Source organism: Dama dama, chromosome 3 (assembly GCF_033118175.1).
Source record: "Dama dama isolate Ldn47 chromosome 3, ASM3311817v1, whole genome shotgun sequence".
In the NCBI taxonomy this organism is placed as follows: Eukaryota; Metazoa; Chordata; class Mammalia; order Artiodactyla; family Cervidae; genus Dama; species Dama dama.
In genome coordinates this window covers 33,231,255-33,253,596 of record NC_083683.1, presented here as the reverse complement: position 1 = coordinate 33,253,596, position 22,342 = coordinate 33,231,255, and the positions used below count along the sequence as shown (strand labels likewise).

Below are 22,342 nucleotides of genomic sequence, written 5' to 3'. Positions count from 1 at the left end.
TTTTTTACAGTACTACTGTTAATGTACAGTGTTCTAATTTGGTTAGGACCTTGTTAATAATGGCAACCCACTCCAGTATTCTTACCTGGAAAATCCCATGGACAGAGGAGCCTGGTAGGCTATATACAGTCCATGGGGTCACAAAGAGTTGGACACAACTGAGTGACTTCACTTTCACTTTTCACTTTTGTTAATAATGTTAGGAATTGGTGACTTATCTCTTGGAGGAAATATCTTGACAATTCTCAGACTTTCTTGCCTTTCATATCTTGCTTTAAATATCCTGAATGAACTATTTGAGGCTTCCCTCATTGCCATGTTCTCTTATCTTTCCACAGTTTCATGTGCATTAGTGTTGTATTTAGCTGAAGCTGTCTCTCTCCATTCGTTATCACGTTTCATTACTTTGTTCTTACATTTTTTATTTAATGACTTGACTTAGATGCCATCTCTTCTAGGCTTTGCCTGAACTACCAAGCTACAATCAAACCTCCTTGAGGTTTTTAGCACCTTGAGATTTTCTCCATTATAACACATTTCAGAGTCAAAATAATGCTCAGTGATATGTCTATATTTCTCAAAAGATTGCATACTCAATAAAGAGTATAGTACCTGATACACAGAAGATTCTGAAAACCACTGCTAGAAAATGATTATGTTTTACACATCTTAAGCCTCATTGTAAAAGTTTTGACTGATTTCATTTTGTTTATGTGCTGGTAATGACTAGTGTTTTATAAACCCAATAAGTGTTTAAAAAGGAAATTTTAGATAAAGATGGTAGACTGGACACTTACCTCTGCTTTCTTTCCATCCTTAAACTCTAATGAAATGATAATAAAATATATATTTTGTTTTCATTTCAAGACACAGACTTTTAGGTCAGGGAGATTGGGAGTTGAGAACAATGCAACAGTACTTTGCAAGCTGGGAAATCTCTGGGTTAGAAGTAAATAACAAACACATCAGAAAAATAAACCCTAAGCCAACAATGGGGAAAGACAAGAAATAATATAATTGACTTTATCCTGAAGAATTCCCCAAAGTCTTAGTTATTTGAAACACAAGATATTTCTGATTGTTGGGATAAATGATGGGGTAGGATAGAAGTAAAATTCGATTATTAACACTGAAAAACTGTTAGTTCTCTGAATTGTCTGTGTTTTGAAAACAGCACCCAGTTATTTGTGGCAATGTCTTCATATATTTCTAATTGAGTCAGAATTTTTGTTTATTGTGAAATCCTATTTTATTAATCATCTCAATTTCCTCCAGTTTTTGTTTTCATATTTTTTAAAGTTTGATTTTTTAATCACAGTTCTGTTGTACTAGCCACCAAGTCCTTGGTTTGGATTAATAACTCAATGCATGAAACACAAAAGGCTTTATCCAGCACCAGGTGTACTTTGCTCTAAGAGAGAATATATGGCAACTGACATTAAACAGAGATGAGACTAGGGTGAATCAAATGAAGCTTTAAGTATTGAAGCTAAGGGTACAGCAATCAACTCAGTAATCCAAACAAAGTACATTTTAATAAAATATTTTAAAATTAATGCTTAAATCTCAAATTAACAAAATAATTTTTAAAATGAAGGCAGTATAGGTATTGTTGATTATTTTTTCTTCTTTTGTTTCAGCTCTAGTATGATTCAGCACAGGACTGCAATAAAATGTCAGAAAGTAAATGAGAATAGTTCCCAGGAAGCAAAACAAAGAGACAAAAAAGTGAGAACTAGAAGAGAAAAATTAAGCAAATGAATGTATTCATCTAGGAGTTCCAATATCTGAATTAATGACTTTCAAAACAAGAGAAATAAAATGGATGGGGAAAAGTATCAATAAAATAACTCAGTACAGTTTTCAAAAGTTGAAAAACAATTTCCCACATTACAAGAGTTCACTAAGTACTCATTACAGTGGATGATAATAACAGTGAGTCTAGTCATGGTAAACTTTTAGGAGTATGAAAGTTTGTGCAAACTTTTCGGGATGAGGCAGGGGAATAAAGTTATCAGAATCAAAACACCAAAAACCAGAAGGGATTGGAATTTTTGAACAGCACTTATTTTCTACCAAATTCAGATGTTTTCACAAACCACAATTTTTTTAAGGCAAAGATATCAACATATGTATACAGGTGATAAATGTTTGTGACGGAAAGAACAGAATAGTTAATGAATAAGATCCAGGGAAGGCCCAGCTGTGCAAGTATGAAGATGTTGAGCAAAGCCAAAGGTTAATTTAGTTAAACCCAGACAGTAGGGGGACTCAACTTTCTGGTGCAGGTCCCCCGGCCTGGGAAGCCCACGGTGGGGTTCTGAGCCTTTGCTCCTCAGGGAAGGCCTCCAGGATTGTGGTGTCTTTCCCACCTGTGGGTCACGGCACTGGGAGTGTGAGCCCTGTCCAGACTGTCTGGTATATTCCAGGATCCCTCCATGTTTGTGCATACATCTCTTAGCCAAGATGAATTCTACTGCAAAGGCCTCTGGGTAGAGCATCACTTGACAGTGCTCGCTGTTGGCTTGCAAGGAGACTTTTCTGCACATGTGTGGTCTGGAAAGTCTCCTGATTTAAGGAATGAGAGATATGTGATCTGGGTAGGGCCCAGCCTCCTCCCTTAATTTTCTGCTATTCTCATCTTGGAGTATCAGTCAATAGAGAATGAATCTCCAATTGCTTTACCTTCATGGGGAAAGGGGGGACATCCACCTCTTTCCTCAATATGTCCATGGAAGAAGGCAAGTCCAGGATCTTCCTACTCCATCAAGTTGTTCTACCCTGCTACTCAGTCTAGAATTCTGTCTCCAAAATGTTGGTCAAATCTAAGCATAGATTAAATACCTTGTTAAACATTCAAGGTCTCAAAACATTAATTTTCATGCATCATTTCTCGGAAAACTACTAAACGATGTCATCCACAAAAACAGGAGTGCATACCAAGAAAGAAATACACAGAGAGAGAGAAAGAGAGAGAGAGAGAGGGAAATGGGAGGTTTAAATAAGAAGAAATGGACATTCCCAGGATAATAGTGTAGGGGAAACGAGAACAGCTGTGTGTCAGACACAGAACAGGCCAAATGTGAACACAGTGGAGATCTCTGTGAAAAATTTCTCCAAAAAGAGAAAATTGATAGAATACCTACTATGTCAGATCATTTTGAGAGAAGATTTAGACAACTGGGGGAGAGATTCAGATGAATAAGCAATAATAACAACAAAAATAGCAGCTATAAGAAGTCCAAGCAAGTTTACTGCTAGGAAAAATTAAAACAGTGGGTTACATACGATAAGAAACACTATGTAACTGTGATGTGAATAGTATCTACATGGTCAAAATCTGTTTTTTTTTTTTTTTTTTTTAGCCTACATTAAAATAAAATTAAATTAGGAGGAAAAAGTAGAAAGGTTGTCCATGGTTATTAGGGTAGGGAGAAGACAAAGTGCTAAATTCTTTACTGTCCTGGTGAATTGTTGCTAGAAGGTGCCTAAAATGGAAAACAAAGCAAGAAGCAGCATCAACAGAGCAGTTACAAAAGTTGAAAGTGTTTTTGGGTTTCGGGGGGCTGATGAGGAGGATGTGTGACTGGTAATTCTATTAGTAAAACAAAAAGTAGAAACTAATTTAATGCCAATCCTTAAACAATTATTCTGATTACTGCCATAAAATTCACCTGTTGGACTTGTTATTAATATATTATTTCGGTATGCTTTACAGAGTCATGCATAAACATGAATACACACCCAAATGTATAAGCACCTATACTTACAATTGAGCCTAATTAAAATGTTTTCTGGGCTTCCCTGTTGGCTCAGTCATAAAGAATCCGCCTACAATGCAGGAGACTCGGGTTTGATCCATGGGTGGGGAAGATCCTCTGGAGAAGGGTATAGTAACGCACTCCAGTATTCTTGCCTGAGAATCCATGGAACAGGGGAGCCTGGTGGGTTACAGTCTGTGGGGTTGCAAAGAATCAGACATGGCTGAAGCAACTGAGCATGCACGCAAAATGTTTTCTAAGTATTCTTCTTTCAGGTCAGTTCAATTCAGTTGCTCAGTCCAGTCAGATTTTTTGTGACCCCATGGATTGCAGCATGCCAGGCTTCCCTGTCCATCACCAACTCCCGGAGCTTACTCAAACGCATGTCCATCCAGTCAGTGATGCCATCCAACAATCTCATCCTCTGTAATCCCCTTCTCCGTCGGCCTTCAATTTTTCCCAGCATCAGGGTCTTTTCCAATGAGTCAGTTCTTCACATCAGGTGGCCAAAGTATTGGAGTTTCAGCTTCAATATCAGTACTTGCAGTGAATATTCAGGATGAATTTCCTTTAGGATGGACTGGTTGGATCTCCTTGCAGTTCAAGGGACTCTCAAGAGTCTTCTCCAATACCACAGTTCAAACGCATCAATTCTTCAGCACTCAGCTTTCTTTATAGTCCAACTCTCACACCCATACATGACTACTGAAAAAACCATGGCCTTGACTAGATGGACCTTTGCTGGCAAAGTAATGTCTCTGCTTTTTAATATGCTGTCTAAGTTGGTCATAACTTTTCATCCAAGGAGCAAGCATCTTTTAATTTCATGACTGCAGTCACCATCTGGTGATTTTGGAGCCCCCCAAAATAAAGTCTGTCACTGTTTCCACTGTTTCCCTATCTATTTGCCATGAAGTAATGAGACCAGATGCTATGATCTTAGTTTTCTGAATGTTGAGTTTTAAGCCAACATTTTCACTCTTCTCTTTTACTTTCATCAAGAGGCTCTTTAGTTCTTTGCTTTCTGCCATAAGGGTGGTGTCATCTGCATATCTGAGGTTATTGATATTTCTCCTGGCAAACTTGATTCCAGCTGTGCTTCATCCAGTCCAGCGTTTCTCATGATGTACTCTGCATAGAAGTTAAATAAGCAGGGTATTAGTGTTACTATTAACTAAATTATATTAAAGATAACTGGATCTATAGTATCAAAAAATGCTTGTCTGTGTTTGTCTTCCTACTACAAATAAACATGTTTGATATTGATTCAGTAGCTTCAAATTGTTATTCATACTTGTGTGAGGCATCAATGAAGTAGGCAACATTTATATCAAAATAATTGATCTGCTTCTAAACATCTACTTAGGTCAGAAAAATTGACATTTATCCTATAAAACAGAATAGCTGAAAGAACTTAAAAACTCTCATCTGGAACTGAACTTGTCATTTTAATACTTCAGAGCTGAATAAAAATCATTAGGAAGTTGTTCTTTGGGAAAAATAAGCAATTATCACTAGATTCATAAGACTTCCATCCAAGTGACTAATAAGCCACATCTCCTGAGGATGATACAAGCCAAGTTAACGTCTAGACATAAATTTGATGCAGAGAGCAAATGTTACTGGAAAAGAGACATTGACTGTTTTCCTAATTTGTTTTGCACAGACAGGGAAAAAAAAAAAAAAACTCAATTCTTTATGGATATGTTCCCAAAGTATTTACTTTCTTACCACTTTACCTCCTAATAGAACATTTGTTTTTGTTTTTTGGTTTTTTTTGCTTCTTATTTTATTTATTTTTTTTCCTTTTCCATTTATTTTTATTAGTTGGAGGCTAATTACTTTACATTTGAATTTCTAAATGGTACAATACTATGTTACTCTAATAATTTTCCCTTGAAAATCCACACTAAATAAAATGGCATATTTGAAACGTGCTCTAATTACTCCTGGATTCAGATCACATGTGTAGCAATAAAATCTACTGATAAAAGTAAAAGCAAAAATGAAATAAACATCAAAATCTAACAAAAAATACAATGTATATAAAATAAATTTTAATCAATAGGTATCTAAAATGCACAAAAGGATGGAAAAGATGTAATATAATAGACATATGTATCAGAAACCATTTCTTGATTACACCAGGCAAAGTTATGTTTCCTAATATTCAGTTTAATCACACAGGAGCATCAACCACTATTTTGCCTCCCATGAGTATCTGCAGAAATTTGAAAGACAGCTAAAATAAAGTAGAAATATATAAGCAAGCTTCGAATAAAAATATTTATTTTGTTGTTACTAGTGAAGATTTAATTTACTAGTTAAGAGAAGATCAATGAGTTTGTGACAATACACCTAATTTTCATTACTGTATTCAATTGAAAAGAAGTTCTGTTTCTCGTGATAAATCAACTAAAGAATAAAATTCATTGAAGTCTATTTTTATTCCTAATTTTCTTTTGATGAGTAAAGGTTTATAAAGAAAGTTTAACATTATCTGCATTCAAAGACAGTATTTTGTCTTCTACTGATTTCTACATTTTATAACCTTGAATGATTTCTGTGAATAAAACCTGATTGATTCATTTAGACTAACGGGTAAGATTTAGTAGTTTACTGTAGCCTTTAATTTTAAATATCATGTTGGTTTGAAAGGGATTATGGAAATCATCAATAGTTTTATTGGGATATTTTTCAGTCAAAAGGAAAAAATGTGCATATTTATTTTGAATGATTTTAATGAGTAATATAGAAAAAAGATATTGTGACTTTTGTTTCTTTTTTACTCTTATAGTTATTTTTTAATTCCTATAAAATTCCTGTTGGTGATGACTTGAAAAATCACACCTATAGGACAATGTTTTCTTTTCTTAAATATACTTTTCTTAAAGTATAAAAGCTGAATTATCATTGTTTAATATACTTAATTTTTTTTCTTTGCCTACTGTATATTAAAACTGCTTTGTTTTATGACTCTTTAAAAAAGCTACTGGTTCTTTTCATATTTCTATTTCTTTAATCCTATTTTAGGAAATAGATGAAATATAACTGTAACAAATTAACCACTAACAGATTAACAAAATCAAGTAAAACTTCACAATACAGATTGTGATAATTTACTCTCAATTCCTGGTGGCTCAGATGGTAAAGAATCTGCCTACAATGCAGGAGAGCCAGGTTTGATCCCTGGTTTGGGAAGATTCCCTGGAGAAGGAAATGGTTACCCACTCCAATATTCTTGCTTGGAGAATCCCCTGGACAGAGAAAGGTTGGCAGGCTACAGTCAATGGGTTCTCAAAGAGTTGGACACAACTGAGTGACTAAACTTTCACTACTTTCACATGTAGCTTAAGAGTGAGAGGCAGGTTAACTTATGGGCTATGTACATTTTAATTCTTATACTTTATCATTCCCTGATACAAAATAAAAACAATATGACAAAAATATATATTTCCTTATTTTATACAATTCTTCAGCCACCATACCTAGGAACAAAATTTTTAGACACAAAGAAGCATGTGGTATTTTAAAATATGTTTCATATACTTTAAATCAGAAGTGTAGTCTTTCTTCAAATGTATTCACAATGATGATGTTCAAAAATAATATTTATAATTAGCTATTATTATATCTAAGATATCTAAGATATCAACTTTTCAAATCTTTTATGCTCTGAAACTGTGATTGTCTTTGAATGGATTCCTTTCTTTTCTTTATATAATTCTTTTGTACAATTTAATTTTGTGATTGGCTAATGATGACGTCAAAACCAGATTTCATCTTAATTCAATAAAATGTTATGGTCATAAGCAAGTAAGTTAAGTGTTTAAGTCATCCTTTAATACTATCATTTATTTTTCTTAAATTCTATTTTTTTTAATTTGAGGATACTTGCTTTACAATATTGTGTTGGTCTTTGCCATATATCAACATGAAGCAGCCATGGGTATACATTTGTTCCTTCCCTCTTGAAACTCTTTGCCACCTCCCACCCCATCCCACCCCTCTAAGTTATCACTGTCACAGAGCACCTGCTTTGAGCTCCCTGCATCACACAGCAAATTTCCACTGGCTATCTATATTACATATGGTAATGTATATGTTTCCATGCAACTCTCTCAATTCTTCCTAGTCTCTCCTTCCCCTACTCTGTCCAAAGGAATAAGTTAATGAAAACAAAATTTTATTATGAAACTCAGTATTTCTTTAGCTAATGAGTTATATCATCTACAGTCTAGAAAATCATGACTATGTGATTAATATGTATATAAAGATAAGCATATTTATTATTTACCTAATCAGGTATAAAAATTAACACATAAACATATATAATTATTAAGATTTGATAACAAGATATTTTATTAAGCAATTTTTATATATCTTATCTCAGTGGCATAAATATTATATTATAATATAATTTTTCATATAGTTGCTTAAATTATTATTCCCATATACAGAGTATTAACTATCTAATGCATGTGTTGTTGTTCAGTCACCAAGTTGTGTCCTACTCTCTGTGACCCATGGACTGCAGCATGCCAGGCCTCCCTGTTCCTCACTATCTCCCAGAGTTTGCCCAAGTTTATGTCCATTGCATTGTTGTTGCTGTCCAACCATTTCATCCTCTGTTGCCCTCTTCTCCTTCTGCCTTCAGTTTTTCCCAGCATCTTGGTCTTTTCCAACAAGTTGACTCTTCGCATCAGATAGCCAAAGTATTGGAGCTGCAGCTTCATCAGTCCTTCCAAAAGATATTCAGGGTTAATTTCCTTTAGGATTGACTGGTTTGCTCTCCTTGCAGTCCAAGGGACTCTCAATAGTCCTCCAGAACCACAGTTGGAAAGCATCAGTTCTTCAGTGCTCTGCTTTCTTCAGTGCTCTGCTTTCTTTATGGTCCAGCTCTCACATCCATACATGAATACTGGAAAGACCATAGCCTTGATACATACCTTTGTCTTTGCTTTTTAACACGCTGTCTAGATTTGTCTTAGCTTTCCTGCCAAAAAGCAATTGTCTTCTAATTTCATGGCTGCAGTCACCATTCACAGTGATTTTAGAGCCCAAGAAGAGAAAACCTGTCACTGCTTCTACCTTTTCCCCTTCTATTTATTCTAAATTCATATAATAAAGATTGAAATGAATGTACTAGGAAGTTAAATAAATGATGAATCTGGATGAAGAAAGGACTGAATACTATATAGTTTTGTACATCATTTTGCTCTAGTCCCACGGAAATAGAAATGGGAGACAAAGAGAATAGGAGTGTTGCAGGAAGGGGGACCTCTGCTAGGGCCCAAAACTGGGCTCTTGTCTAACACTTGGAAATTAATTGTCTGAGAATGGATGGTTTCAGTCAGTGTGCTTCCCCTAACAACTCCACCCTGAGAGACTTCATATTCAAGATACTTCTTGGGAATTAGGGCCAAGGTTGCTTTCTTCTGTAACTTCTTCCTGTTGTGCATGGGCGTAGGCCTGCCTAGCAGAGCAGAAGCCTCTCTCTACATGATCTAAGTCAAGGTATTTTTTTGCCTGAAACCAGCATTCACCCTTGTAATAACATCCTTCCTCTCAGAGATGAAATAGACAGAGACCAAATAGGAGACCTAACAGGATGGTCATCGCTGGTCCTCAGAAACAGAAGGCAATATTTGGGGCGATGGTTACAGGGTTTGTGACTTTTTTTGGATTGGCTGGTGGTGAGGCAAGAGAGCTGTGCTCCAGGAATCTTGTGTTCAGTCTGAAGTTACCATCCTCCACCTGGGTGGGGGCTCCAGTTCTGTAGAAGAACTCAAAGACATTGTTATGCATATTTTTTTGAGTAGGAACCAGGACCCTGTCTCACGGCTGTACCACCATTGATCCTTTCCCCTCTGTTTCTGTGTCCCCTCCCGTCCCTGATTAGCAATTGTTTGAATCCACCCTTTGGAACTCAGGGAAGGTCAAGGAGGCTGAATGAAGCCTCTATCCTACAGACAAGAAATGGAGAACACAGAACAAATCTGTACTCCAGAGCGCCACAGAGTCCTGCTCAGTTTTAATTTAGGGAACTGGGCAACTATGACTGATAACTTCCTGTCAAAATGAGGCATAGGACTGCCTCAGCTTGGAAAATAGACACTGAATTGGAAGTATTCCTCAGTTCCAAGTCCTAGATCTGAGTCTTGTATGATTAAAATCTCAATCCTTTGGTCTGCCATTTTGGTGTAACAGACCCAATTAGAAGTAGCTGGAGGAGTGATAACTGGAATTTTAATAGACAAATCTCATTTCTTTTAGAAGAATAGGCCTAAAACCCAGTCTGGACCTGGCACTTCAGGGAGACTTGTAGCCAGGTAGCCAGTTGTCTAGTTTTATAAGAAGTAAGGTTGCAGTTACTAGCTTCCAGTAGACATTGTTTTGGGAATGGCAGCATCCAAGCCTGACATGACTCAGAAAATTCAAGTGTTTAGCAATACAAGGTCTAGTCTGAAATTATACCCATAGTATCACTAGTTATTTCCCAGGATTTCTGAACCATAACTACTCTATTTTGACTTTTAACTGTAAAAGTTTCCTTAATAGCCAAAGCAGATGTCACCATTAATGATGTCAGTGTTTCTCTAAGTATGAGAAGATGTAAGAATTGAAACTCATAAAATCTCCTGAAAAGATCTATCTGAAAGCCTGTTCTGCCAGTTTTTCCCAGAGCACGGTGTGCCTCATCACTGATTTTCACCCTGAACTCCTTCCAGGGGAGTTGAAGATCAGCAGTTGCAGTGGCCATGATTTAATCTTTGTAGATGTAGATGGCAAGTTTTCATTTGGCAGAACCCTTTTTTGCTCACAAACTTGACCATGATTTTGAGGGGGGCATTTCATGACCATTTTATCCCATGGTGCTGAGAATGTTCATTCTCAGGTTTGGCAAATATTTTGTTGACAGGTCACTCAATGAGCTGTTACTAGACTAGGCCTTAAAACAGTATCCAAAATTCTCTGGACCACCTGTCTTACTAGCCTCTTAGCCCAGGAAAACATGCCCTCTTGTTGCTTCTTCCCATATCTAGAGTTACATGGTTACTATCATTGATCTCATATGGAACTATACATTATTTTATCAGAGGCCTCAGTCACACGTTTGGGAGTGTAAGAAACAGCAATTTTATACAACAGGTGAAATACAGATAACATAGCCAGCAATATTAGTAAAGCCACAAGTAAAACTTAAGTTAAGAACTTCCATTAGATATAGCCCAGTATATCCCAGGTCATCTGACTTAGTCTATTCTGAACGAATCTTTATCTTCCAAGGAAATTATATATTGACACTATCTATAAGGCACATAGCCCAGTTTTCTAGTGCTACTAGACTGACTATCGTCAGTATGATTTAATTGTTTCCAACATAGAGGAGACTTTAAACCTAAATTACCATAGCCTGCTGTTATCTATATAAATCCATCCTGTAATTGTCGGAGATTTTTTTCCTTTGCTGAAACTTTTCTTGTTGCTCTGATTGAACTTGAGTAATAGAAGAAAACTCAAATTTATGACCAGAGTCAGAGCAGGCATTATTAATTGGCCCAGTGAGGGAATCCCATCTAGTAATATCAATAGTGACATGAATATGACTATATATATATATATATATATATATTTTTTTTTTAAGTAAATTTTCTCAGGGCCAACCAATTAGAACCTTGTAGTAGAGAAATTTACCAAGGTAACCCAGAACTAGACACAGGTAATTGGACACAAACCCAACAATTGGATTGATTTCTAAAACTAGCATACGATCAGGCCTATGATAGAAAAGCATTTGATTTATATGCAAAGGTCTAAGAAGTCAAGAAAACATTATAAATGATCAAATGAATCAGGTCCAGCATCTTGGGCAAGCTGTCTACCTCTGATGTCGTCATCTTCTCATCCTGGTGTAGTGTAGTTGCTCCTCTGTTTGAGCATCATTTTAAGGTGAGATCAGGTCAGCTGTCTTCTCTATAGACCAGTCCAGTGTAGGGGTCTTTGGAAGTGAAAATTAATCTGTCCCTTCAGTTTCAATGTGCATGAGCTAGTTAAGAGCACCTGATTTTTAAAAAAGTCCTTCCATCCAGGTTGGAGACAATCCCTTAAATTATGTCTTTTTCCAGTCCTGGTTGCAGGTCATGAAGCATCTGATCTTCATCCAAAGATAGATTACTGAGATAAACTTTAGAAACAAACTTAGGGTGTTCTTTAAGAATTCAATTAAATTTTACATTAATATCACATGACAGCAAAGAACTATCCAAGAAATGAGTCTTACTAGATGCAGACTTCCATTAACAAACTGGGATTTAACATTTATTGAAACATCTTTTTCTCCCTAAAATTACCCCCATTTTTATCAAATATAACCAAATTAAAGCTAGTTTGTTTGCAAAATAGGTCTGCTCTCACTAATTTGGCCTGATGATTTATATAACCATAATTGACCACAAACTTTTTACTTTGCTGAAACATTTATAGAGTCTCCGACTGAACTTTTAAAATAAAACAGGGCTGGGAAACTCACTCCAAAGGCTTATCACAGATTTTGCCTAACAAATCTAGGTGAATTCTTCCCTTTTTAAGGTCTCAAAATTTCCTTGAGATTTTTGTACCTGTTAGTGAGATAACCTTCCTAACTCATTTGATAAACTTGCTGGAAACCTAAGAGTTTCCAATTTCTGGAGGAGTCAGAAAATATCATTGTTTTGTTTACAATGTATAATTTTGCCAAATTATTGTCATAATTAGCTTGAGAGGAAGGTTTTTCCTACTCCCAGAAAACACAAGATTCATGCCTGTAATTTTTCAGATAGAAACCATAAAAGTTACAAGCACATTCCCTAGTCCATTCAGTCCTTTTGTTAGCTTCTGTGAAGTCATCAGGTTTTCTATTAGAATACCAGGACATATTAGAATGTTAAGAATTCCATCTAATTTCTATAGTAATTATATTTGTAATATTTACCATACATTATAACGTGAGAGGATTTATTACTCATTTGATAATATTTTTCATGTAATTTCACCAACCAAATAAACACAATTAGTTTAATGTTTCTGTTTGGGATGTTTCAGGGGCCCTCTGAAGCACCCCAAAGTTAGCTAGAGTCAAAGGAACTTCAAAAGAATTTGATTTAGGAAGTTTTGTCAAAAAAAAAAATCAATTAAAAGGGTTTAGAACATTTGGTCAGATTTAGTCAATGTTGATGTATATATCATCTAGCTTGTTGATATGTCACAATGGGCTTATATACTGAGGCTCAAGGTCTAGTGAAAGTCGACTCCACCATGTTGGTCTTAGTTAGCTCTAACTGGTTTTCCTATGGTTGTGTCATTCCTAACAAAATCCATTTATATAACTAATTGTAATCCAATTTTAGAAAATCCTGATCATGTATAACTCTTTAGTATTTTTTCATACCTTTTTTTTTTTTTTTTTTTTTTTTTTACTAAAAACACACTTTCTACTTTCCTTTAGCAAATAAGAACTAACTTTTAGCATTTTATAGATTGGTGAGCATAAATACCAGTGATAATTTCTAAAACCCTTACTTTCTTAGAACATTTTAGGATGGCACCAACATTATCCATTTATAATTCCAAATCTCTTTAGTTTTTCTGTAAAAGGAAATTAGTATTTAGTACTAAATGTTTCAAAATTTTATTTTATTTGGAAGTGACCTAACTGTTCAATAGACTTCCAACACTTAGTTTAGCACAACCCTTAGAAATTCAAGTTACCCCAGTCTAGAGAGACTATTTTAGACAGATATTGCTAAAGCATAATTATTCCTAATAGAGTTTATCTAAAATCTCATATCTCATTTACATTTTTTTTGGAAGTTTCTTCACTTGAGGTAATTTCCTTGTTGACAAACTTGTAACAGATATGATAATAATTAACTTATATTACACCTAGGGACAATGAAAATATTCTACTTAATGTTAATTACTTTAAGACATGTTTATATTAGGTCAATAAACAAACATTAATATCAGATATTTTATATTGAATATGTCCCAGTTCACATAAACCTAAAATTTATTATTTCATTTAGAATTATTTGATTTGTAAGTGCTTACTTTTCTTTAAGCCAATTAAATAGAGCTCATTTACAAATTAATCTCAAAAATATTATCCAAAGACAAAGACATACCAAGACATATTTAGACAGAAACAACACAAGATCTAGCTTCATTTTCTAAGCTTAGTCATGAAGTAGCTATTACAATATAAAATTTACTAGTTTATAAAAAACAGTTGGAATAAATAAAAATTTTAAAGGCTTTTCCCCGTTTTCCCTCAGTCTCAGGGGTTAGAGATGGCCTAGATGAGTGTTCCTGAGAGCCGTGGTCTCAAGGCACAGGGGGAAATAAAATCAAGCTCTAACAAAATGGTGGCAGGTCTAAACCAAATGGTGGCCAGACGAAGCAAAGTGGCCATCAAAAATCATAACACAAAACACAGAGTTAAAGCACACACATAGACCTGGCAGTACTCATCAGACACTCCCTGAAATACAAGAATGCAGTCTCTCAGAAAACCTCCTATAGAGGCACAGAACTTCAGATTGAAGTACTAACAGAGCAAATGAAAATATCCCAGGTCTTCAAAGATTTCAAAGGGAGGAAAGGAAGCCAGGTTGAAAGAAGAAGCGGGAGGAGGCAGGATAGGGGAGCAAAAGGGATGGTCTTACAGACATCTCCTGCCACCTGCAGACACCCAGGCATTATGGGACTTTACCCTGAGCCTCTAGAGAAGGGAGGACTGAAACTTGGCCCTACCTGAAATCACACCAGAACAGAACCAGAATTTGAGTTCTCTGCCAAGAGGAGGTGATCAGTATCCAATCCTCAGTTCAGGCTGAGGTCCTTTGTCCAGATTCCAGTGTCCAGGACCAGGGGGCTAGAAAAAAGGGGAAGGATAGGAAGGGTTAAGGAGAGGAAAGAGAGAGGGAAGCGGAGAGAGGTCAATAAAGTCTCTTGTTCCTTATTAGTTGGGGCACTCTGGCCAGTTTTCCACATCAGGAAGAGACCAGGGACATAAAGGTCCCATTTGTGGCCGCTGGGTCTGGTCCATCAGGAGGCAAGCTGGTCCCTGGGTACCCCAAGTGGTCAGGCTGTCAGTCGCAGTGAAGAAGAGTCCCCGCCAGAGTCACCATTTGTTGCAGGAAGGGGGACCCCTTCCAGGGCCCCAAACTGGGCTCTTGAATAACACTTGGAAATTAATTGTCTGAGGAGATACACGTGCTGACAAAGCAAAAGGTTTTATTGGGAAAGTGCACCCAGGTGGAGAGCAGTAGGGGAAGGGAACCCAGGAGAATAGCTCTGCCACGTGGCTCACAGTCTTAGGTTTTATGGTGATGGGATTAATTTCCGGGTCATCTTTAGCCAATCATTCTGGCTCAGAGTCCTTCCTGGTGGTGCACACCTTGTTCAGCCAAGATGGATGCCAGAGAGAAGGATTCTGGGAGGTGGTCAGACATGTGATGTCTCCTTTTGACCTTTCCTGAACTCTTCCAGTTGGTGGTGGCTTATTTGTTCCACGTTCCTTACCAAGACCTCAGGTCTTAAAACAACTCATGCAAATGTTACTATGGTGCCTGGCCAGGGTGGACGGTTTCAGTCAGTGTGATTCCCCTAATAGGAGGAACAAAGGGAATGGATGTGAGGAAGTAGGGTATATATTGAGAACTCTGTCAGACATTTTTTTTTTTTTTTTTTTTTTAGAGAACTCTGCTTTTATTGGCCAGCAGGTTACTTGAGGGGGATGAAGCCGGAGGAATGGGTAGCCCCGATACCGGGCCGGCCATGTTTCACGGGCTTGTAGGTGATGGAGAACTCGCCCAGGTAGTGGCCGATCATCTCAGGCTTGATTTCCACCTGGTTGAAGGTCTTGCCGTTGTAGACGCCCACCATGCTGCCCACCATCTGGGGCAGAATGATCATGTCGCGTAGGTGCGTCTTCACGACCTCGGGCTTCTCCGTGGGCGGCGCATCTTTCTTGGCCTTGCACAGCCGCTTCAGCAGCGAGTGCTGCTTCCTCCACAGGCCGCGGTTCAGCCGCCGTCGCTGGCGCGCACTGTATAGCTGCATCAGTTGCTCACAGGACATGTCCAGCAGCTGATCGAGGTCTATGCTGCGGTAGGTGAACTTGCGGAAGGTCCGCTTCTTCTTCTCTTCCACTTCCGCCATCTTGCTGGTTCTTCAGAAAGGATCTTTCGTTCTGCCCTGTCAGACATTTTTACTTAGGTAATTTTATTTTATAAGAACATTCTGTACACTACCATCTTTCCTTGCTTGCTATCACTATCTACTTATCTATCGCTCTATCTATAAGTGAGGTTTCTGGGAAAAAAAAAACACATAAAATTTTTGAAAATTTGATAGATGATGAAATGGGGAGAGTTAAGTTTCCATCAGTTTTATTACTTTATAAATTTTTACCTTAAATTTCTATTAATATAAGCAATTTTAATATTATATCCATTTTATCTAGGGTTTCATTGAGATCTTTTAAAATTCCACAAATTATTTTCTTTCTGTTTTCTGTCAATAAGTATGCATATGACTAGTGGTATTATATAGATAGTTAGCGTGATAACCTCCATGAGAATATTTTTGTGGGCTTTATTAATTGTCTTCCAAATCCCTCTAAAATTATACTATACATGGTACCTCATGTGTTGTTGAATTTTACAATAGCATTTAAGGGACAAAGCCAATAAAAGTGAGCAATGTTTCTGAAGAGCTTATAATCTTTTAAATAATTACTTGAAAAATGATTAAAATCTGAAATTAACTCCCGTCCCCCTTCTGACTATGTACACAGAAACTGAAGCAGGCATTATTGTAAATTTGATGTATTTAATGTGAGGCTGCCAGGGTTAATACCATGACGGGCGGCCTGGACCTAAGTTTTAGCTTCCCCCGAAATGGTAAGATTCCCTACCCCCATCAAGTAACCTGGAGCCAGCCAATCAATATGCGCCCAGTAAGAACAAAGGGAGAGCTGAAAAGCCCGCGAAAGTCTGTACGGATAGAATTGCTTTGCAAACATGTAACCAATCCGCTTAAGCCAGTTACTAACCGCTTTTGCATATCTCATAAATTTGTGTAACAAGCTTGAGCTCGGCGCTTTCTGACCCTGCACCATTGTGATGTTTGTGGCAGAAGGCCCTGGCTCGAGACAGTAATAAACTTCCCTTTTTGCGAGTTGCATTGTCTTGGAAGCCTTCTCTCTCTTCCCGCTCGGGGATTCGGACATCGGGCATAACATTTACAAACTCAGTCTAAAGCACCTTATCTCACACTACTGCAATTTTCAAGTCTTAAAACTGGATGCTCTATGACTCCTATTTGAGCACATTCCTGAGCTACCAAAAATGAGGGGAGGTAGTTTCTGGAGAATATTCTCTCTGATTTTCAAGTCAAAGCAAATGAAATGACTTTCTTACTGATCACTTCCACTGAATTTCAACAAAGCAGAAATACTTACAGCTCTAATAGCAGGAACTCTAATAAAAATAAATTTAAAAGAAACTCTAAATTCTTTTTTTCTAACAAATTCAATATACTATTAATCTTGCTTTCATCTCTTAAAAAAAGACAAGAAAAAGATAAAAGATGTTGATAAGATGGTAACTCTAAAAAAGGAATACTAGCCATGTTAGTTCAGTGTTTTAAAGCAGTGGTTTAGAATAGAGAAACATGTAAAGAGCTGTCTGATCTCAAAAGCAAAAATTAATAATATGTTTCAAAAGAGCATAGTACTAAAGAACATAGTAGTACTTGAATAAATATAATTTATAAAAGCCATTTCAAACATTTCATTAAAATATTCATCTGGGAACTCCCTGGTCGTCCTGTGGTTAACAGACTCCATTCTACCAATGCAGGGGGCTTTGGTTTGAACCTAGTTAGGGAGCTTGGAGAAGGACATGGCACCCCACTCCAGTATTCTTGCCTGGAGAATCCCATGGACAGAAGAACTTGGTAGGCTACAGTCCACAGGGTCACAAAGAGTCGGACATGACTGAGCGGCTTCACTTTCTTTCTTTCTTCCTTTCTTTCTTTGAGGAGCTAAGATCCCACGTGTGGCAATATGAAACCAAAAATTAAAAAAAAAAAAAATTAACATATATACAAATAGAAGTGCAAAAAAGGAGAATAACTGTATCATTTAAAATATTTTTTAAAAGATTAATATACTAAGGTTTCAATGATGTCTCCCAATATTCTCCTTAACTTTTATAATTAAAAAAAAAATTCAAACTGTCAAGATACTTGCTAAAACTTTATAAAAGTCAAATTACAAATTTCACTTTGTCTGGAATTTTTTTTTTAATTCTTATATTTGCATCCAAGAGGAAATTTTCTTTTTCATGTCCTAGCAAATCTCAAATTAAATAAAAATTAGGACCTGGAAGAACAAGAATATGAATGTTGTATTTTAGGCACAGGATATTGTAGTCTTTAGAATGCACACTTTAGATAACTAGGTATTCAAATAATTTAATTGATTTGATGTTATTTATTATTTATTACAAAATGATGAATGACTGAACTCCATCCCCAGAAGAGCATATTTGAACTCTTGATAAAAACCACAATCAGATAAATCATATTTTAAAAAATGGAAAAAAAAAAAACCCCATGCATGTAGAAATTGCACTTTAGATCAAAATGTCTAACAACAAAACTGAAATGACCTTGTATTTTAAAATAAAAAGTATCACATAATTTTTTCTATTATTTTAATTGTTAAATTTTTAAAACAATTTTTACACAAAGGTTTTAGAGACTGTTGAAAAGCAAAACATAAGGATAGATACCTTAAGACTCTTGTATTATCAAGGAAAATTATAGTGTATCTTGGAGAATTTAAAACACATAGAATTAATATTAAAATGTATCTAGATTTTTTAAATATCTATAAAAATTGTTGACCTAAAACAAACTACCAGGTATTTTTCCAGCAAGGATGGGCTTCTTTGAGATCATCAGAGAGTTATAATTTGGGGTCTGCAACCATGGTGAATCACATCCAGGTCCTCTGACAGCTCTGCTGAATGAGAACGCTTTATAATGGAGGGAAAGGAAGCTGAGAGGACTGGTAAACAAGGTATCCCTAGCTTTTCATCAGCGGAGTCTTGTTGGGAAAGAAGAGGACTCTTTCTTCTTCCTGTTGGCCTCTGCTGTAACTGCAGGGCATGAGAGGTCCCTCTTCTGGTCTCTTCACTCTATTTAATTGAAATTTCTGTTTATTAATTTTTCACAGATTTTCTAGTTACGGTGACTTTTCCCCCCTTAGTGCCAAGAGGGACATTTCCTGGATGTCGTGTTTCATATTCAAGGAAAATTGCACTGATTGGAAACTTATTGAATCTCATATGAGTAACTAGGAGGGCTAGTAGGAAGAGCTCTCAGCACTTTTTAATCTAAACTCCTTCCATTTTATGTAGATCATAGACATGGGAGATTGTCTGAGTGTTTTGCCATCATCAAAGGTTTGAAGGTGAACTTCCAACACAGCTAGACTGGACAACTTTGGAAAGCAGTCTCCTCAGATGTTACCTGCTCCAATTCTGGGAAATATTTATTTTTAGGTCTCCAGATGGTGTATGGGTATAGTCAATGTTTGGCACTTTTTTAGATGTGTCACCTGAATCCAAAAGTCTATTCCCTGGCCTTTGCTGGCACAAGATTTAGTTAGAAATACTTGATAGGGGCCTTTCTAGTGAGATTGAAGAGTTCTTCCTGAGGTATCTTTTCCAAAAGACAATATCTCCAGGCTGCAAGGTGTAAAGTTTAAAGTCTTCACCTTCCAAAAGTGTACTGTGTTAAGATTGCCCTACCAAAACATCGTTATTTTTGATCAAGAAATTAGACCTTTGCAATACTGAAGGATCTCTTCTTTTTTCAGAAAGGAAACAGGATCCGAGCGCTTTCAGTGTCATTTGACTATCTCAAAGGGTGAGAGTTTACGAGTTCCCGAAGGGGTGGATGTGAGATTTAAAAAGATCAACAATAGTGCTTTTGACCAAACTATTTGAAGAACCTCTATAAACTTTTCCAAATGAGTCTTAATAATGCCATTACTGTGTTTGACTAAACCAGAGGGCTGAATATAATAATTGCAGGGAAAGTATTGTAAAATCAAACAGTGTTGACTTCTCAAAGTAATCTGGCCAGTAATATGTGTTTATTGATCAATGTGAGGTTCAAGAGGCATTCCCCTAATTGGTGTACTGTTTTCCAAAAGGGCTTTAGCCACAGAAGAGGGAGTGGCCTGTCTGCAATGGAAGGCTTCCGTCTAGTGGAAAAGCATACAGCCCATGACTAAAACATATTTTATTTATGATATGGTGTAAGTCATATGAAATCTATTTGTCAGACCTCCAATGGTCTATTAGCTTAAAATGTCCAGGAGAAGTGCAAAAATAGGCTTCCATGTATTTTACTTTCAAAACGGAAGCAAGTGAAGGACGCACTTTTCGTAGCCTAATGGTTAATGTTTCCCCACTAATGTTGAATCATGAATGTTATCATTTTGTCAGAAGATCAGTGACTTAATGCATCTACAATAGAAAGGAATAGAAATTTTATAGTCTTCATTAGGACTAAGTTGTTATTTGGTCCAAACCAGAGCTTTTTTTTTTTTTTTATCAGCACGTATTGAGTTTCCAATCTTGTTTTTCCTTTTCTGAGGCCAGTTGGTGGGTTTCTCTACCCAAGTTTTAATTATCATTTGGGTCAATATTCTTTTGGACCATAAAGGAGCTTTGGTTGCTGTAAGTTTCTTTAAGTGCAGCATTTCTTAAAAAAAATATCAGCAAGGTGACTTCCCTTAGCTTCCAGATGGTCAAGTTTAGAATGCTCCAGAATCTTAAAAATAGCTAAAGCAGTGGGTAAAAGTGTTGCATCCAATAATTACTGAATATTTAATTTTATTTATTACTGATAGTAAGGTAGCTATGTATCTACTGCAGCATCCCAAAATCATGAGCTACTCCAAAAGCGTATCTGCCATCAATATATATGCTGACAGTTTTATGCTTTTATAAGTACAAGCCTGTATAAGAGGGTATAATTCAGCTTGTTGGGCTGAAGTAGCCATAGATAAAGATGCAACCTCAATAACATCAAAAAGAGTTGCAATCATACTCAGAACATTGTCACCTTTTAAATAAAAACTATCAGTGAACCATAGGAGGCAGCGTTACCCAAAGAAATTTCTTGCAGATCATCACAAGCAGTCAAGAGGTGGTCTGTGAGGATCAAACAGTCATGAGAGACTTCTTTGGTAATAGAAGGAAGGAAAGTAGCAGGATTAAGGCTAATAACAATGTAGAAGAGTTACGTGATGGGCGGTTAAGGAAAAGACTTCATAGGACTGAGGTAGGGTAGCTGAGGTAGCAGACTGAGAAATACCGTGTGGTAAGGAGTCAAGGGAGCTTCTACTGAAGGGTGTACAAAAAGGTTTAAAGAGGATCCCACAAAGATTCTCTCAACAATCTTAACCAAGAAGGCAGTGGCCGTGTTGGCTCTAAGGCAAGGGGAGTACCCTGGAGCCTCAGGGTACAGTTGCTGGCTATAATACCCTACATAGGTCCCCGGTGGTCCCTGTGTTCTTGGGTGAGTACCCCAAGGGAATTCCTTTTCTTTTCATATGCGTGAAGGAAAAAAAGGAATCTGATCACTGGGATGCCCAAGGGCAGGTGAGCTCATCAAAACTCTAGTGAAGCCATGAAAACTATATTATCTGATTCTTATCATAAAAGTCCTTTGGTTGTTGTTGCCTAGTAAAATATACAGAGATTTGGCCACAAGAGAAAATTTGGAATCTAATTTCAGCAATAATCAATTAGGCTGAGAAAACCTCATGGTTAGTGCTTAGCTTTGGGTTTCAGGAAATTTAGAACACTATCTATCTGAATTTACGCATAGCCTTTGTTCTCATATTAGATGCCTTAAACATTAAACCTAGGTTTGGGCCAGCTGCAATTTTTCTTTGGTGAACTTCTGTCCCTTTAAGGCTAAAAACAAGTGGATGCTGTCAAATCATCCACATATTGCAGCAAAGTAGAACCTCTAGGGAACTTTGTATCATCCATACCAGCCTTTCGAATTTGCAGGAAATAAGGGCTCTCAAAAAAAAAAAAAAAAAAAACCCTGAAGCATTACCGTCCAGGTGAATTGTGTTTCCTCCCAAATGAAGGCAAAACGGTACTGTTTAGCTTCATCAACTAGAATACTAAAGAATGCACTGTGTAAATTAATTATAGTAAATAATTTGTTTCCTGTGAGAACGGATGTTAATAAAGGTATGGAAGTTAGGAACAACAAGTTTTGAGGGGTAGGAGTGTTTTTTATTGTTTGGAGGATCTGAGCAAACTTTCACTCTTGGCCTTTAGGTTTTCTTACTGGTAAAATGAGAGTGTTACAGTATATAGCACAGAGCATAATGATGCCCTTATAAGCTGTTATGGGCTTTATGCCTTGACAGGCTTCTTATATGAGACTGATTAATTCTGGGAAGCAGTTTCAAGGAGTCTTTTGAAACCTGATGG

The 22,342-nt window shown here is 36.7% G+C and overlaps 2 protein-coding genes across 2 annotated transcripts in view; one reads left to right on the top strand and one right to left on the bottom strand.

The window, feature by feature from the left end:
• Nucleotides 1-22,342, top strand: part of MGAT4C (MGAT4 family member C) — a 674,409-nt gene that overhangs the window by 333,590 nt on the left and 318,477 nt on the right. The gene's annotated exons all lie outside the window — the stretch shown is intronic.
• LOC133041431 (small ribosomal subunit protein uS19-like) lies at nucleotides 15,516-15,994 on the bottom strand. The gene has a single exon (XM_061122059.1). The coding sequence runs from the start codon at nucleotides 15,963-15,965 to the stop codon at nucleotides 15,528-15,530; it is 438 nt and encodes a 145-aa protein (XP_060978042.1). The 5' UTR covers nucleotides 15,966-15,994; the 3' UTR covers nucleotides 15,516-15,527.

Coding starts and splice junctions, on each gene's coding strand:
- LOC133041431 (XM_061122059.1), bottom strand. CDS start 15,965: ATGGCGGAAGTGGAAGAGAAGAAGAAGCGGACCTTCCGCAAGTTCACC.